Source organism: Phasianus colchicus, chromosome 3 (assembly GCF_987193195.1).
Source record: "Phasianus colchicus chromosome 3, bPhaCol1.hap1.1, whole genome shotgun sequence".
Taxonomy (NCBI): Eukaryota; Metazoa; Chordata; class Aves; order Galliformes; family Phasianidae; genus Phasianus; species Phasianus colchicus.
Genome location: NC_143438.1, coordinates 7965085 through 7984108, shown reverse-complemented (window position 1 = coordinate 7984108; position 19024 = coordinate 7965085). Strand labels below are relative to the sequence as shown.

Below are 19024 nucleotides of genomic sequence, written 5' to 3'. Positions count from 1 at the left end.
GCGGCTGACGGCGGACGCACGGCGGCGCCTCGCGCCGGACGGAGCGGGCGCGCGCGCGAGACGGGAGGGAACGGGGAGGGGAGAACGGGGAGCCCGCCCCGTCCGCGGCGCCCGGCGCGCGCTCCCGGCCCGCCCCGCTTCCGCCCGGCGCCGCTCTCCGTGCGGCGCTCTCTCTCTCTCTCGGCCCGTTCCGGCCCGGCCCCGCTCCGCCGCGCCTCCCCGACTCCCATCGGGCGGCCCCGCCGTCGTCATCGCTCCCGCCCCCCCCCCCCGCTGCCGGGAGCTCCGGCTGGGGGTGACCCGCCGGTAGGGCCGCCTCGCTCCGCGGCGCGGGGCCTGCCCGCCGCTCCGCCTCGGGCCGATCTGTTGACGGTCGCCGCCGCGGAGAGGAGGAGGAGAAGGAGGAGGAGGAGGAGGCCGGAGCCGGGATGTCCGGGCAGCAGCAGCAGCAGCCGCCGCCGCCGCCGCTCCCCTTGGCGGCCGCCGCTCCCCCGCCGGCGCCGGGGATCCCCTCGGCCGCCGCCAGCCCCGGCCCCGCGCCGGCCGCCGCGCTCCTGCTCCATCCTCCCCCGCCGCCCGCCGCCGCCGCGCCGCCGCCGCCCGCCGCCGGCAGCACCGGGCCCGCGGGGGGCGGCGGGGCGCCGGGTTTGGCGGCCGGGAGCGGCGGCGGCGGCGGCGCCCCGGCTGCTTTCCCGCACGGCGACCCGGCCCTGAACGAGCAGGAGAAGGAGCTGAAGCGGCGGCTGAAGAGGTTGTACCCGGCCGTGGACGAGCAGGAGACGCCGCTGCCCCGCTCCTGGAGCCCGAAGGACAAATTCAGTTACATCGGCCTCTCGCAGAACAACCTGCGGGTGCACTACAAAGGTGAGGGCCGGGGCAACAATAACAGGAAATAACGCTCCGCGCCCTCCTCCTCCTCCTCCTCCGCGTCCCCCCGCCCGGCTCCGCGCTCCTTTGCCCCAGCCTCGGCCGGCCCGGGGTCGGGGCGGCGGCGGTGCGGGGCTCCTTCCTGCGGGGAACGCGGAACCGGGGGGAGGGAGAGAGGGGGAGGAGCGGTTGCGTTTAGGGGGGGTGAAAATGGGATGAAGCTCCCGGAGCTTGTAGGGTTGTGAGAGAAGGGGTGGCCGTGGGACTTGTGTCTGCTTGAGGCGGTTTTGTAACTTCGTGCCTCCTGGTTCAACTCGCTGGTTCTCCGAGGAAAGATAAAAATCGAACTGCGTGCGCGTACGAATCCGTGAGAAGCGAGCGTAGGAAAGCGGCGAGTGTTGGTTGTTATGAAATGTCATAAAAACTGGAAACGCCGGCGTACGCTCTGACCTGAAAAAACACGGCCACATCTGGTGCTCCAGGCCTGTTCCGAGGGTAGAGTGCTGAGCTTCAACACCGTTTCTGTGCTGGCTGGCGGCGAGGAGCCGGCTCCTTTGTCAGTGCCCAGCGAACGGGAGGGGAGGAAACAAGCCCGCAGTCACCCTTCTGGGGAGTGCACGGTGGTGAAATTCAAGTGAAATCCCGATAAACGCGTTACTGTTTAATCGCAGGGGGAAAACGGCAACACAAACACATGGCAGGATTTGGCTGCCGTGAAAGGATTAAATGTACTCTCGGGGACTTTTTTTTTTTTTTTTTTTAATAGAGAGGCTTTATTATGACATACAGAATACTCTGTTAAAAATGCTAAGTGTGCTGTGCCGTGTGAAGCTAGTGTGGGAGGCTGGCGACCAGCTACAGAGCAGGTTTCTGGGAGGCCCTGAGTGATTTAAGGACGTGTTATTTAATACCCAACTTCACATTTCCTGGCTTTTGTTCAGTTTTTCATGACCTTGTATTTTTAGAAGCATTTTGTGTTTGCTGCTTAGTGGCTGCAGTCGGTTCATTTTGGTGGTTTTTTTTTTTTCATAGGATGATCGTAGCTTTATGGCCATCAAGTCCTTCTGTGTGCTCTGCTTTGCCCTGCTCTTTTTGCTCATGAACTAGAATGTAGAGACTTTCTGGTCAGCCAGTGTAATTGGAGAAGTATATTCTCAAGCTTTATTTGTGCTATTTCTGGTTTCCTTCTCTTTGCCTCAGTATTAAACCAGAAACGTGTTGCTTCCAAGAGATTACAGCAGGCTCTGTATGCCTCTGAAGTAAAGACAATGTAGGAAATGCCGTGGATGCTCTACCAGAAGTTGTGAAGCACAGTTGGTAGGTTATAGCAATAAAACGCCTTTGCTCTTGCTCTTAAGTAATAGTAAGTTGTGGAGGTTGGAGAGTTCTTAAATTAGCCCAGGGGTCTGTGGGGAAAAAAAAGAAGAGGTGTCATGAATGGTTTTTTTTTTTTCTCCTAGCTACAAGTGGGAGTGAATGGCCTCTCAAGTGGCCCCTCTTTTCTCCCTGGGAGCTGAATGGAGGTGGCTGTGAAGGCAGCCCCAGTGTGTGTTAGCAGCCTGGCAGCTGGGCTCAGCAGTGCAAGGTATCGGGCACTCCTACCTGAGGCACCATGCGGGGAAATCACTGAAACGTTTGCGATCTTTTTTCACCTCCCTGGATCCTGCAGCCCTACCAATGCAATAAAAAGAAAATGGGGAGGTTCAGTGAGGATCAGAAGGGCAGATAGCATGCGGAAATGTGCTTAGTGTTGTGAAATGTTGTCTCTACAAATCAGCTGCAAGTAGAGGTCTCAAAAGAAAGCATTCAAAGTATCTTCTTATAGGATATTAGATAACTTCAGAAGCACAGAAAAGGCCAAGCTTTTGTGAAAGAATGGTAGATGTTTTTGTTAAAATTTGAATAATGTGTTGGACGTGGATTAAGATGTGTTGTTGTGGACCAAAGTATCCAAGGAAGGGGGTGAAGATGGGTCTGGCCAAAGAAGCCAGTGGTCAAAATTGGTTCTTCTCTTTTCTTACATTAGTGATGCGCTTTCTCAAGCTTTCCCTGCTGCTTCTGTAGTTCTCTGATTACAGAACTGTTTTTCTGGAGTAATTTCCTCCATTATGTGGTGGTTAGGAGGCACGTTTTTCTGCCATCATAGGACCACAAAACATCCCAAGTTGGAAGGGACTTGCACAGGACCACCTGAAGTTCAAACCCTATCTCTGAGAGCACTGTCCGAATGCTCCTTAGTCTCTATCAGGCTTCACTCTGAGTGTGTTGGGGGTACCTGCTTCTGAAAAGATAGTGTGCTGGGATCAGGGAACAATCAGAGGAAACACCTTTGCAGTTGCTTTTTCATGTAGATTTGTAATTCCGATGTGCTGGCATTTTGTGAAAAACTACACTTCATTGGTTTGCTGGAGAAATTATGGTCCTCTCTCTGGGGTGTTGAAGATTTGTTTAATTTTCTTTTATATCAGTGGACAACCTGTCTGGAGATGCGAGCTGCTGGAGATGTCTCTCTGTACCCATCACAGCTGTCATGTTTTATACTGCCTTTTTGGATCTTGTAGGTTTTTGCAGGTGTCCTAGGGAGTGCTTGCAAACCAGAATTGCTGCAAACCCAGCTATTGATCAGGGCGTGAAGATTTAAAATCCATTGTACTCTCTGGCACTTTAAATTTAGTTGGGGTGAACAAAACTGGAGGATCCACTGTTCATATTCTTTTGTGTTACCCCACAGAATCCTAGTAAACTACTTGAGAAGGAAGATGTATTTGGGGAGGTGGTAGATGAGATGCCTCGGCTGGCGTGTTGTTTATCAGGTGTAATTTCTTTCCACAGTGATTTATTCTGTTACAGTTTTATGAATTCTGGCTTTTGATTAGGAAGCATTGTCAAAATCTGGATGTGGTACTGATATACATTGGCACTGGTGGTACTATAATACATTAAAGACTGTACCCCAGGGTGTTTTTGTTTTCAGATGGACAAATGTATGTTTTGGCATTGCTGCCAGCTAGCTGTCCAAGCTGATAAAGTTAACACTGTCCTTGTGACTGTTGTTTGTAGCATCTCCACACAGGGGAGAAGAACAAAACAGTATCATGAGTAGGATTTGTTTAATCTCAAGTAGTTGTAATATTAACAGCTCTGAACTGGAAGAAGATGGTAAAGGAAGCACAAGAGTTTGGGCCAGTGTATGCTATGTGTAAAGTACTTATTAAACCAGTTGTTTAGCTATTAAGGTAAGAAATCTTTTAAAATATTTTACATATATACTTGGAATTACCACTTGGATCTTGTGGGAAGACAGCAATTTTCACAAATGATGTATGTAATATGTATGTTCCAGTAGGCAGGCAAATTGATTTCATTAGATAATAATTTATGCAATGTAGTATAAGGAGAGAAAAATACAGACCTAACCAAGGCAGCAACCAGGAAAGAACTTGTACACACGAGTATGTAAACAGAGCAAGCCATTAGTGAGAAAAATCATGGAAGGTCCTCTGGTAACTCCACTTGTCTCGTGACAGTTCTCAAAAAAACAAACAAAAAAAGCAACTGACAAAAGTTATGCAATTTTGAGAAATTGGCCATTGCATGAACTTCTTCTAATGTGTCACAAGCCAGAAATCTTAGCCAGGCATTTATTTACAGTGCAGTTGCCTTTGAACTGTCTCTGGTGCCAAACGAAAAGAATTCTATTTTATTTTCCATTGCAAACTCTGCCTCCCAATTTCTGTAACAAACAAAAGGGGATTTTATAGTAATAATTCCGTGTTGTCATTCAGTGATGCAGGGATTGTGTTAATTTTACTGGCAGAGAACACTTGAAGTACATTCAGTACTCCATGTAAGACATAGTACACAATGTCTGCTTTGAACACTCTCATAGCTCTGAGATGTCTTGTTTTGTTAAATGGGGAGGGAAAGTTGAAGTAACATCAGTAATTTGCTCACGTCTTTTTTTTTTTCTTTCTCATTTCAGTAAAAGCTTTTCCTAATGAATCCCAGAGATGATTAGGCCCTGGCTATTTAACTTTTGTCAGTCTGAACAAGTCATTGAACCACCTGTTGGAAATAACTTCAGTTAAGCTTACGTAAACTTCATTTAGGGATTTAAACTGTATAAGCATGTTTACCTCTGTTGAGGTCAACACTTCAGTAGACTTCAGTGCACATGCAGAATGCACTTGGATTTCGGTTCAAAGAACAGATTTTTGGAAGTTGAGATATTTTCCTCCAAACATGTTTTTGTCTGAATTAGCCCTTTCAAGTAGATGGAATTTAAATTTAGATGAATTTCTATTTAATCTTGCTAAAGAGCTAATTATATTACTGTTAGTAAAAGTAATTAATGTGAATGACTGCTTAAAAAGAAAATTAAGCTTTACTTAGTAAACACAGACTTGTAGCTGCTGAGCATTTTTAGTGAAAACAAAATAGAAAGCATTTGTGGTGATTGAACTTGTCTGTGATCTGGTGTGCTGTGTGTAAAGCCTAAGCTTTGTGCGCTTGTTTTCCCTTCTCCCTCCAATGCATCTGTTTGCAGAATTCTCATTTTAATGCTGGAAATGAATTTTTAGTATTAAAGATTTACAGTTTGTATTAAGACTTTATCTTGCAACTATGGAATAACTCTACTTTAGATAACACAGAGTAGTGTTCATATAATCCACTTCAGGCATTTGGGACCTGTGATTCAGAAGTTCAGAGCTGGATGCCCAAGGTGCTTTTTATTCAAAAGCAAAGAAGTGAGGATTCAGATCACCAGAGAACATGGTAACGGTATGCCAGGTTTATGAACTGCCTAACTCCTTCAGAATCTCATTGATGGCAGCGGCCACAAGTGCCCAAGGGAAATTGTAAAGCCATGTCAGGCTTTACATATATGGGGTTTGTGTTTCCATTTCCAGCTATTATAAGGTGAAGGACATCGCAAACAGAACACAGTTTCTCAGTTGTTTACCGTTTCAGAGATTTGCTCCTTCTCCACTTAAACACGAACACTTATCTTGTCCTTTGGCAAGAAATCTTGCAGCTCAGCTACCCGCAGTGTAAAGAGCCTCTTTTTTGTTTTAAATTTGGCTGATAACTAGCTTCTCTTGGCTCCTCACGCTGTCTAACATAGCTTAGCAGTACCAGAGGCCTCAACTAACACCTTGTGGCAGTGTAGAGGTGTTTGGAATATATGAAAGCAGTCAATGGCTTGATACTATTGACAGTGTTGTTATAAATAATAACTAAGTAACTGCAAATAAAAGCAGCGTGCTCAGGTAGTAAAATAGGATTTGTGAGAGATTACATGAAAAGGCCATCAGTTCTAAATTTAGGTTGTCTTTTTGTTTAAATGGCACGAAAGCAGTTCTGGACACTGACTTCCCCAAGCATGTTGTTTCACCACATGAAGTGTTTGGCAGTACTGGTAAGGTAATCCTGTTACTTGTGCTCATGTGTGGACTTCTCATTTGCACTGTGACAGCTGTGTGTGGCTGTGAACTGGATCAAAGAACGGATCTGCTGCTTAAAAAAATCTGGTGGGTTTTGTAAAGCCAGATCAGTGAATTCAATCTGATTCATGGTATGTCCTTGCAAGTAGGCGAGGGGGTGTGAGGAGGGAACTAGTTCCAGGAAGAGGTGCTAAGAATATCTTAGGTTGGTATTGTGTCCAAACACTTTATGGTTTCCAAAAAAAAAAAAATAAAAAGTCTCCTCAGTAATAGGTATACATTTTCAATAATATTTGTCTAGTTGCTAATGCTTTAGGCATCTATGTGGAAGACTTTTCCAAATAAGGAGACTGACTCAAAGTGAAACTACAGATTGTCAAGTGCATAGAATAATCGAGGGAACTTCTGTCTGTTTTAAAATAAAAAGCTAAAGACGCTTAAAAAGAAGGCCACCTCCCATCTTTTTTGAATTAGTGCTTCATTTAATCAGAGGTTGCCCAATTAATGGAGTCTCTCAGAAGTTTCGTGTTGTGTCTGTGAAGTTTTGGGCTGCCTTTTTAGCTGAAGTATTTCTGCATACTGAAGAATGATAATCTAATTTGTAGTAGCTACATACTGAATAACCAGCACATGAAAACCAAGGGAACGTGGGGAAGCTGTAGGGTTATGTATTTGGTTATTGCCTTGGTTGACACTGCCTGAGGAGATAATTTACCAGTTGCACGCTGTCTTGTGTATGGAGGAGTAAATTATTACTACTTCCTCATCTGAGGAACACGTGGAAGGTAGTTAATAAGCTTAATATAGTAAAATATACGAGGCGATCAAAACATCTTGATATAAAATGTTTATTAATGGCACATTGAAGTGAACGGTGTGTTTGCAGCCAGGAAGTTAAGGTAGCTGGCTGGCTCCCTTCGGGTGGTAACGCACTGAGGCAAACTGGTTATGTCAGAAAGGAGTTGTGGGTCAGACCTGAACTGGGTGAGCGATGAGTTTGCTGAGCTACAGAAGTTTTTGATGCAAATGCTGTCGTGGTGAAGTGAAGAGCTTTTCTTGGCTATATATACATTGTTTGTTAAGGGATGGTGGGTGCTAGCTCTAGGCAGAGAAGCATTTACTGTGTTAGCAACATCTACGCTAGAGGGCTCTGTAGATAGAAGTTTAGTAGCGTAGGTCAGCTGTGCCCGATTGTTGTGACTGGCTGGGCCATTTTCCTGCAGTTTCTTGCTTGCTCTGTGGCTGGGCTTCCTGCATGTGGGATGTATAATCTGTTCCTAAGCAGTAATTCCAGTATTAACACCACTGGAAGAAGATATTACTTTTTTTTTGTGCATATTCAGATTGATTGGTGTCCAAGTGGCAGCAGGCCTTCCTGTCTGGGCTGGAGGTGGCAGTGCTGAAGCCTGAACCTGTCTCTTTCATTCTTCCTCAGATCCACGTTGAGTCTGGTGTTGGGATCTGCGTGTGTTTTTCTTATGACAGTGACAATCTTATTCCTGGTCAATCTGAAAAGCCTCTTGCCAGATTCCACTTTATAATTATTTTTTTTAATACTATATACTGTGATCCAGTGTATGACTTTAACACAATAGCTGAGGGATTTTGGTATGCTCAGAGAAGACTGGGCTTGCTTGAACAGGTTGTTGCTAAAAACAAGTCAGCAGGCCTTAAGCCTGCTTCCATGTAGCCTGTGGAACAAAAGGCTTTGAAAAAGGTGATGCATCTGGAAGAATCAGTCCTAGCAGAGTGTAAATAGCTCTTGGGTTAGGTTGAACAATCGGAGAGTAGGCAGGAGTTGAGATTTTTTTGTTGTAGCAAAGCTGCTATCTAGTGAGGCTTGTAAGAAGAAATAGGAACTATATTAACTCAATTGCAGGCTGATGTTAATGTTGTCCTGAAATAGCATTCAGAATGTGGAAATGAATTACAAGTGGCATAGCCTATAAAATGACTGACATACTCTGAGGAACATTAGAATTAAAGTGTCTTAAAATTAACCTGAAGATTCAGTAGGCATTAGAATAAGCTAGCTTGTATCATTTTCTCAGTCTATAAAAATGAGTCAACACTGTGTTTGAGAAATCATGCAGGACTTTTAAATCCAGGTGGGCTTTTCTCAGCTGTATTACTTGCTACAGTGAAACTCTTTTCTAGCTTCCTGTTGCATAGTAATAGAGCCTTTTTGAGTAATATATTAAAACTTCTCATAGCATGCTTGGTTGCAGTGCAGGTTCCTATAATGGGAGCTAAATATTGGAAGAAAATATGCTACCATAAAAATAAGGCTAGCTAGAATACTGTAAATTGCTTGCTTGTTACATAAGCCTTTTGTTTAGAGGAGTTGGCGTGTATATCTTTGATTTCCCTTCTGCAGTTATTTCTAATACATTTTCATCGTGTTTTGAATGTAATTGTTTTTCAGGTCATGGAAAAACTCCAAAAGATGCTGCTTCTGTTCGAGCTACACATCCTATACCTGCAGCCTGTGGAATATACTATTTTGAAGTTAAAATCGTCAGCAAGGGAAGAGATGGGTAAGTAATGAATGCATTATTAATTATTACTTAAAATAATGTTTCAATTGTCTTTCTTTCAGTCAACAGATGTTTTTGGTATCAATGCTTTTTCTTCATATGTTAACAGTTTTTATGTAGCATAATTCATTGTTCATGAGAAGTTGCACTCTGATACTTGGTTAAGTAAGTTGATTGTGGCATTAGTTTTCCACAAATCACAGTGTGCAGTGAATGCTATGGTAACATCTCCTCCTTTGCTCTTGACAGGGGAGTTGGGGTTTAAATGACTTAGTTTGTGCATGGTCTTACCCTTAACAGTGTTGTACGTCTGTACGGAGACTAGGTAATTTTTAAGAAGTGTTTAGGATGTGCAGCTGATGAACTTACCTCTGTAATGCAGTCTTTCATGCATGCTCTATTAATTTTAAAAAGTAAAATTGTCCTTAAAGCTACTTTTTATTGTGCAGTTATAAGAATACGGAGGGGTGCTCTGAATGGATCTGGGACTTTGTCACTATAGAAAGAACAAGAGTGAGTGAATGAGTACAGCTGGTATTGTGAAGGAATATTTTGAAAAGCTGGCCTCTCAGTATTGCTGTTGCCTTTGAAGGCTGTTTGTGGTAGTTTATCAGTTCTGTTCTCAAAAGTTCTCTCTGGGAGACTTCTTTGCTATCAGAATCTTGCACCTGCAGTTGCTGTTGTCACACTGTGAAGACCTAAGCATCTTTAAGTTGAGACAGTAGTAATTAGTGTTTCTGGTAATGATTTGCTATCAGTTTTTAAAACAACTTTTTTTTTTACTTAAACATTAAAAAAAAAATCTGCCTTTCTGCTGGCAGTTAAATAGAGTACTGTGATTTGCTAGCAATGCATTTGCCTTTTCCTGAAATACATTTGTGCCTGTTAAGGTTGGAAGTTGTTTTTCTTATTTAAGTGATGGACTTTAAAATGCTGCCAATGTGTATGAAGGGCAGGTGTTTTTTTTTTTTTTTTTTTTTTTTTACCAAACCTGACATTTAACCCTTTGCCTTTTAATCACTTCTAATGTAGAAGGTTGTTTAGGGTAGTCTGCAAAAGTGGAAGCCACCTTCAAGTAAAGAATTTCAATATTTGTGAGCTGTCCATAGCTAAGATTGTGATGAACAAGTGAGCTGTTCATTTTCTTCATAGTGTAATACAGCATGGGTGCACAGAGCCAAGGCCAAATCTAGCTTTAGCTGCTGAAGAGCAGGAACTGGTGTGGAGCCCCAGAGGACATTTCTATCTCTAGACCCTGCCTTCAGTACCAAGAGACTTTTGACAAGATGCAGTGTGAATCTCACAGTTCTATGTTTTGCTGTGTTCAAACTAATAAATTATTTTCAAATTATTAAGCTGGGGAATATAATGCAGAGACATACAAGTAGGTCTACAGAGAACAGTCTTAATAGGGTTTATTTAGTTCTTTCTCATTCCCTGTTTTTTCAGCTGGCTGGTTCCACACACAGTCTTAACATTTTTTTTTTTTTCCTGGCATCTGGTAATGGGAAAAGAGTTCATGAAGACCATGACTGTAGGGGACCAGCATGCAACTAATATGATCAATTAGTTGAAATGCCCTACTGTTGCAAAAGAATGTACTTTCAAGTTTGAGCCTGGCTGTGGAAGCACAACAGCCCTTATTTTATGGTGCTGTTTAAAATAAAATCCCAGACTACTAGAAGCAACTTGAGTATCTGTCTGCAAGATTAAGTACAGCTTGCAGCCTTCATAAATGCCAATGGATAATATAATGCTGTTTGCAATTCCCTTTGGGAGTGGCCTTTACTTTTAGTATTTGTTTTTTATAAATGTAGCTTAAAGTATTTAATCAGTGAATTAAATTATATGAGCAAGTCTATCTGCATTCATGTTTGTGTACTCTAGCTTAGTGTGGCTTGCCTCAAATCATCAAAACCCTTTACTAAAAACCTTGTCTAGGAGATCTGATTTTTTGTCACCAGAGAACTTGGTGGCCCTGTTCCTGGAATTTGATCTTGAGTATCTCAAGGTTCCTGAGCAATCACAAAGCTGATTTTGCCACCTGCAAAGTTGGAGCACAGCTTCTTTTTGTATAGGGTGTAGATCTGACAGGGCATCCACTATGGTTTGTTGTTCTGCCTGGGAAGCAGAATTGATTTTGCTGCTCTGGTGACCTAGGCCACTAAATTCTGTATATATTTGGGGGATCGTAGTCTTGAGTAGGAATTTGAAAGTGCATAATATATTCATTTTGCATAGTAATCAACCTGTAGGCATACTGAAGAAACCACGAAAGCAGGCTTGCTAGGAAATAAGAAATAGATATGGAGGTTAGCGTTGCAGAACAGATGAAGAATAAAGTTGTTTTTTGATAATAAGTGAGAAATGGTAGGGCCATGCAACAACTGATGGTAACAGATGAGAAAAAGGGATATGAGAATGAAGTTTAGTAAAAGTAATAAGGTTGAAATATCTTTCAAACAAAAACTGTTTGGGCATTTGTACAGTACTTGGCATAAAGAGCCCTAATGTCCTTTGTGCTGCTGTAGTGCAGATATGTGAATAATTCTTATCAAACTTAAGTTCTTGTTAGAAGTGCTAACCAGCTGTCATACTGTTTTGTAAGTATTTTCTCTTCTGCATTTCTTCAGTTTTTTTCTTTAATTTCATGCCTCCTTTTGCATTCTGAGGACCTCTTTCTGTTCTCCTTTTTACTCTTGCTTTATTTTGCTTGGCCTCGCATGAAACCTTGTGGACAGGGATATGGGTGGTTAGAGATAATAGCAGTAGGTGAGTAATGGATGTAGGATGGGGAATAGCACAAAGGTGATCATTAAAGGACGTGTTAGGAAGAAGACTATTAATTCTAATAAGCTATATCCGGATCACTACTGAAATCTCCTGTTAATAGAAATTTATTTCAAAACAAACAAAAAACCTAGTGAATATGTAACTCAGATCTGAGAGTGTTGCAGCAATTGCTTTCAGAATATTCTGATATGGTAGAGGAGGCTAAACGTAGTTGTAGCTTTAAATTAAGTTTTAAGCTCATAACAGTTCTCAGTGTGAAACTGCTCTGTCAGAGAACTAGAAATAACAAATGAAGTTTTTTTTACCGTAATTTCTTACAACTATGGTTTTAGTGTCATCTAAGTTTCTAGAGTAGGGGCTTAATTATACCAGCATACATCAATGGTCTGGGAATGGAAATGAACGAGGGTGCTTAGTCCTGTTCTTGTGACTTGGGAATCAATTACAGTCCTTTTACTTTCTGGAAGTGACCCCCATGTGTCCCTTCTCTTTGCTAGGCTGGTACGTGCAAATGAGAATATATCCACTCTCAATTCATGATTTTACTTTCCTCATGCTGCCTTCTGTTGAGCCATGCTAATCTTTTGCACATATAGCTCCTCTGGCTTTGTATAAAGGAGAAATGCATCTTGCCTTACAGCCCAGCATTTTATTTCAGATAGCAGCAAATCCCACCCTCTTTTTGCAATTGGAAGTTCCTTGCGTGATGCTGTCATAGTTTATGTAAGCTCTAGGAGTGATCAGTGGTTTCTGTGGGCATTCTTCTTTAGTGATCGAGATTCTTCTGTATCCTCTCTGTTAGGAATCTGTGAGCTTTACTGTACCTTTTAGTTGCTCTCTTAGGGCACTCTAGGCTTAAATATATTCCAGTTTCACTTTCCTAGGGACTGTCTGAAGGGTGTCCAGTGGCTACCAGAAGCAAAATGCTGTCCTGTCATTCTGTGTTATAAATAGCTTGTGTGTGTATTGCAGGGCGATCATCCGTTTCTACACCAGTTTCAGTCCTAGGCTTGTTGACATGTGTAGAGAATCTCCTCTTTTCCAGTCAGAGCAAGTTTTTTGTTGTGTTTATGGTTTTTATTCTAAGCTGTGGTTCGAATGCTTTGTGGTGATTCAGCCATGAAAAGCAACAGCCTCTGAATGCTTGCTGAGGTCTCTTCCCCTGTCCCAGTTTGTAGCTGTTTGTGTTAGCTACACGATAAACCTGAGTGGGTAGCTTGTTCTCCAAAAGCTGACCTCAAGACTGAGTTGTTTTTTTAGCCTAATTAGTTCCCAGTATGTCTGTTTATATGGCAGCGTACAAAGAGAGGGCATTTTGGAGCAGAAATGAGCATCTGCCCCCTGGTAGGGAGGGAATGCCATTTCTGGTTCTAGAACCAGCTCATGCCCACATAGTGTTAGTTCAAATGCAGGGTTTAATGGTTTTTAAGTCTTTCACCTGGAGTGTGTGGTTGTTTTTTTTTTTTTTTTGGGGGGGGGAGGGGGGTGTTGGTCAGTTTCCTTCCCTGGGCAAGTGAATTTTTGGGGAAAATGTATTTATACTTGATATCTTTAACATTGTCTGTTCTTTATCTCATGCATTGATTTATAAACCCAATTTTGAACAGTGGGCAACTGATACTATTGCCATCTCTAGACAATCTTATGTACTTCTAGAACAGCTGAAGAAGATAAATGCTTAATTATATCCACTTAGAGATTTTATCATCTTTTTTTCGAGAAGAATGAAATCAGGGATTGGAAATGCAAAGTTGTCCAGAAGGGGAAAAAAAAAAAAAAGAAAGCTGAGGTTGGAAAGGCTGTAATGTTTTTAGCAGATAGCACCAAGCTAACACCTCTATGGGAGCAACTGTTCAGTCTGTAGTGTGGTTGTACTGATGCAAATATTTACAAACAAGCTTTGTATTGCACTTGTAAGATCTGCTAAATGTCCTCTACCAAAATCAAATGTTACAGCAACTCACAAGTGTATCAGTGTGGTTTTTAGCAGCGTTGCTGGTGAGGCCTCGAGGCACCTGTTGGCTTATGGCTGTCTTTAAACACTGTCCAATACAACTAGATTTCTGTTTTGGCTATGACTTGCAGTATATACAGTGTATGTGGTGAGGTGAGTGAAGAAATAAGTAGCAACTATCCCAAAACATCCTGGTGAATTGCATTTCAATTTCCATGGCACCCATGCCTGTGGGTTAGGCAGAATTTTAGTGTGTTTGAGTGATGTTTGTGAAATCCAGCATTCTGCTGTCTTTTAAAGTATGTGTGTAAATCTTGAAGCAGAAACAGTGCTTTCTTGCAAGAAATGTTGCTGTTGCAATAAGTAGTCTTTCCCTTTAAGCACCCGATGTACCTGTTTTCTTGTAAACAAACCACAGAATAATCTTCAGTTGCTGTTTTGTTTGTGTTTGTTTTGTATGCTACTAACCTAACAGAAAAATTTCGTGTGGTCTTAACAGAAGGACAAAAATAGACATTATGTCCTCAGAAAGCAGTTATTTGTTGCAGTAACACTCATTTGTTACCACAACGTGCAAACTTCACTTACTCTCTGTTTACATGGTATTGGCATTTATTAGCAGAGTACTTGGTTATGAAGTAGAATTAAAACAAGAAAAGTCTGAAGTAGCTTTATCATCTTAATGCTCTGACTTGGCTTAATGCAAGAGGAGGTTGGATTGTGAAATAGCAAGTGTATTTTCTCTTTAACTGTAGCACTACTTCATTTTTTATCCATGCAGGTGACAATTGTAATTCTTTCCCACTTGTCAAATGTTTAGAGGTGTAGGAGGATTATTTAATTGGTCAGAAATACCTGTAGCTGGAACAAGAAAGGGCTTTGTTTGTTGATATTTTCTAGAAATGCAGATCCCTGATTTAAAAAGAAAGTATAGAGAATGTCTCATTTCTTGATTTCTGCTTCTTACAAAATTTTAAGTTATTCCTTTCTTACAAGGTTCAGTCACATAAATAAACTGCATAGATGATAATCTCAGTCTTGCATTATCTTACTGTCTGTGCTGCTGTTCTTTTTTGGCAGCACTGTCACCACTAAGGCTTTTATTCTCAAGAAGTGTCACTAGACAGAAATGGTGCAATCTCAGAAAGTGAGAGGGCTATCTGAAGGTTGGAACAGTAAATAGCTGTCTCTAGGTTCATTATAGGAAAATGTTATAGGAATAAGTTTCACACACTACCGAAGATGACTGTCTGACTTTTTTTCCTCTCCATGTAGAACTAGATCCATCTAGTTGGGTTTATCATGTTCAAAATACTGTTTCCTTGGAAACATTTCACAAAATTAAACTTGTTTTCAGTTTGAAATGAAAGACTCAAACTGTCTATGGCATATTTTGAAACACTTAAATAGAGAAAAGTTTAACAGCTCATATCTTATTGTGAATGTGCAGACAATAAGAGTCTCAGATTAGCATATTCCTACAAAATTTTAATGCAGACTAGCTCTGTTAAAGATGAAATTTGAATACCTTCTTAGTGTGCTGTATTTCTCTGCACTGTCAGTAAAGACAGTGTAGAAAATAATAGGAAGATGTGATTTGGACTTTGTATATCCTTCAAATCAGTCGGTTGTGTAGGCTCTTAAGTTTAGTCTTAAGATTCTTAAAGATGTTGTGTTTTTTCCTTCCTCGTACCCTTTTGTAAGATACTAACTTGACAGTAAAACAAACTGCACCTGTTTTATGACTGAATTTTTTCAGCACGTGTGAAAATTGAGGATCTTTCAGTTGCCTTATTTATGAATTTAAGGCAGTGCTTGGACTACTTGGGTCATTTTCTTACAGATATTACAGAAACTCTGGTTTTACTACTGTATGGTGTTAAGTTGCTTTCTTCATAGCCTGGAGGTGCTATAAACCTACATGCCTATAAAACTTTAGGCTCCAGCAAAAGTGTGAGTTTAGCTCGTTGTATGGAAAGATTCTTGAGGAAGAAAGAGTTATTGTGAGCTTAATGCTTCTCATGCATTTCACTTCAAGGAAGCCCAAGTTTTTTTGTATTAGTGGAGAATAAAAGTACTTAGCATAATACCTGCATTTTTGATGTTTGCTTTTCTTTTACTTTGTGGAAAACAGTTGAATCTTGATTTGAGTAATCCTCGTGACTATGGGCCTAAATATGAGCTAAGCTAGTTTAAAAAGCAAACAAAAGTCTTCCTAAAATTATGAAGCTTGGAGTTGCCAGGAAAAAAAAAAATTAAACAGTTGCATGTAGCAGTTTGCATCAATACAACTTGTGTTGATGTATCTTATGACATGTAAAACCTGTATGTCATGACACTGTTTCACCCCTCAATTTACAATGTACTCTATCTTGATTAACTACCCATCAACCAGAACAGATGGTGTTAGCCAAATTTTGCTCATTTCTCAACTGTAAATGGTAGCCATCCTTTTCTCCTTCTGAAGGGTGTCTACAGTAGATGTGTCAATTACTTAAAATGTTTTAATCTACTTTTAGTTGAATTTCAATTCATGCCATGTCCCTTTGATGCAGTGTTGTTACCATTCAGCAGTCCTAAGTGAATCCCAGGGAAAAATACATACTGTAGACATCCATCTCCTTACCAATATGGTGTCAGCATTGTTTTAGTCACCACCAATGGCAGAATCCTTGTTCCTGACTGTATAGAGTTTGCTGGATATCTTACTCAGTGACTCCACCTTTACCGTTGTTAGCAAGCTAAAGAGAAGTCTCAGAAGTTGCAGAGTGTGTTATGAAGTCATGGTCTAGTAAAGAAATTGAGTAGATGAAGTTGATGGTTGGACTTGATGGATCTTGTACGTGTTTTCCAGCCTGTATGATTCTGTGTTCATCTAAAGGAAAACATAGGTAGTACCAAAGTGTTTCCTAGGTGATCATTTTCTATCAATTATCTTCTGTTTTTCTGTATAACCGAAGTCTTGTCTCTGTAAGAAAACTGAAATGAACCTTAGATTGGGTTGAACATTTTAAAAATTTTTTAAATGACTTGATTTGAAAGGCTTTCAGCAGTCGATGGTTATCTAAAAATAAAATAAAAAATGTCTTGAATTTGCCAAGAGGAGGCTTTACAAAAATGGATTTTCAGTCTTTACGTGAGAATTCTTCGTGCATCGAGCTCTACTATGCTTACTTTTTAATACCAAAATCAATTGTTTTCCACTTGTTGCTTTCATTTATGATTGTTGTCTCTGCTGTAGTGGTGTCTTAGATGTAATTTACAATGCAGGAAAGACTGATGCTTTGGTTTGTTGCCTTTTTTGCTTCAGCTCTTCAGTATCCCTAAATGTGATATAAGTAATACATATGTTTGTGACGTTCCATTTCACCCTGTTCATGAGTTGGAGGGTAAGGAAGATTGATATTGTAATTAATAGTAGCAGAGGAGGGCTGATGTCGAATGTCAAACATAGAAGCAGATAAGGTTACTATTGGAGATGATCATTACAAAAAGCAGAAATCCCTTTATGCACTTAAGCATATGACTTGTGTTTTTCTGCTCAGTTTCATTCTATGTGGAACATATTTTAAATAGCTGATTAATTTGTGTTTTCTACTAGAACAGTTGCATTAAAAACTGCATTTTACTAAATGAGAATAGAAAGGTCATGCTTGTTGTCATGAGCTATTTTCAAATTGGTACAGGGAAATATATTTTGTTAACATGGCTTATCCAGTATTTCATGGTAAACTTATGCTAATTAGTTTGAACTATTGTCGAAATAATTTGCATGCTGTGATAATCTAAGAAATGTTAAGTTTAGGTGGTGTCTGCTTTGACTGGTTCTGTTTTTGTTTTTTGTTTTGGTGTGCTGGTAAAAGCTGAGCTATTCGTTGTGGTGTTTTTCTTTCTGATTTCCTGCCATCGTGGTTGTGAAGTAACTTTTGCTTAAGAAACAGAAGTCAAACTGATTTCACTCACTTGAAAAACACCATTATTGGGAAGGTGGAACTGGGTGAATATTCATTTTGACTTTCCATTATTTGCTATTAAATTGCTAAAAATCGTATTGGATACTGACTGTCAAAACTTTTTGTAGAGCTAGCTTTGGAGTCTAACTTGCTTAGACTTAGGGTTACAGGTCAGCAAATGGTCCAGACTGCAGAACAGGATTGCACACATTGAATAAAAAAGTGAGTGAGCCATTTTCTACATTCATACTCTGAATACTGTCTGCATTCTCCATGAGTAGCCTAAGATGCCTGGAAGAGAAGAATGTTATCCATCCTGACAGAGACTGTCTATACCAAACAATATATAGCAGGAATGACTTTTCTGTTGAGTTCTCTTGCAGTGGTACCAGCATTAAAGGACATGTTGGTAGCTTAGTTGGTGTATGATTAATGCATACAGTGTTTCTTGGTAACATCCCACATGTACACATATTTTTCTAAGAGACATCAATTTCTTCTGTTATTTTATTTTCACAGATACATGGGGATTGGGCTTTCGGCACAGGGTGTCAACATGAACAGGTTGCCAGGTATGTTTTAGTACTTCTTATATTTGGTAGGTTACTTATATGGTTCATTTTGATTTGAAATATTCTTGAGCTTGATAGGAAAGTTCTGGTAAGCACCAGTGTGTAGCATGACATCTATGTTGTATCTATTTATCTGCAGCATGTAAAACTTGCAGGTAAAAAGCTTTGCTTTCTGTTGTGTTACTGCATATTCATTCCTGTACATTGACAACATTATGCAGTTACCCTTAAGCAAACATAGATTTGAAAGTTTTAATCATATTTCCTGATTTAAAAAAAAAAAGCTATAGATTTCCTTACTCTATAAACTGTAATGATAAAGATTAGCTCTTAAGGTAAAAAAAAAACTTTCTTGTCAAACGTGGAATGAACTCTCCTGCTGTCACTTAGACTTTTGCCTTTCCAACCTCAATAGGAAGGGTGTATGACACAGTTTCAAGCTTTGACTGTTCATTGCTGTACAAGGTCAGGGACACAGTCTTGTTAACAGTTGCCAACAGTATCACTGTATAATATTTAAAGAAGCTTTGTGTGCATGCATGTTTTTCTGTACCTTTTTAGTTGTCTTTTTAAAAAAAGAGAACTGTTTTTTGGGGAAACTAACTATATACAGAGTGTAAAATCATGCCAAATTGACTTTTGTGTGACCATGTTCTCTCTCTTTGAGTATCACTTAGGGTGCTGTACAAATAATTTCTGAAGATGCAGCTGATCAGTGTTAACTGCATTAATTTTGAGTATTTAATTTACTGGGAGATGCTTAATTTGCCAACTGAAGCTACAGTGTAAGAGTCTGGCATAGGTCATAGTGATTAAGGACCTAAGTATGAAAATACATTAAAAAATTTATGCAGCAGATTGAAGAGAGAGAACAAACCCACTGTGGAATTGTCAGTGTAAACTC

At 40.7% G+C, this 19024-nt stretch overlaps 1 protein-coding gene across 1 annotated transcript in view; it reads left to right on the top strand.

Annotated features, from left to right (window-relative positions):
• Positions 1–137: 137 nt before the first annotated feature.
• The window catches only part of RANBP9 (RAN binding protein 9), a 37064-nt gene continuing 18177 nt past the window's right edge, over positions 138–19024 (top strand). The window contains exons 1-3 of the mRNA XM_031589406.2: positions 138–864; positions 8737–8848; positions 18068–18120. Of these exons, the coding sequence (XP_031445266.2) occupies positions 429–864; positions 8737–8848; positions 18068–18120 (601 nt within the window). The 5' untranslated portion in view covers positions 138–428. The remainder of the gene's footprint in view (positions 865–8736; positions 8849–18067; positions 18121–19024) is intronic.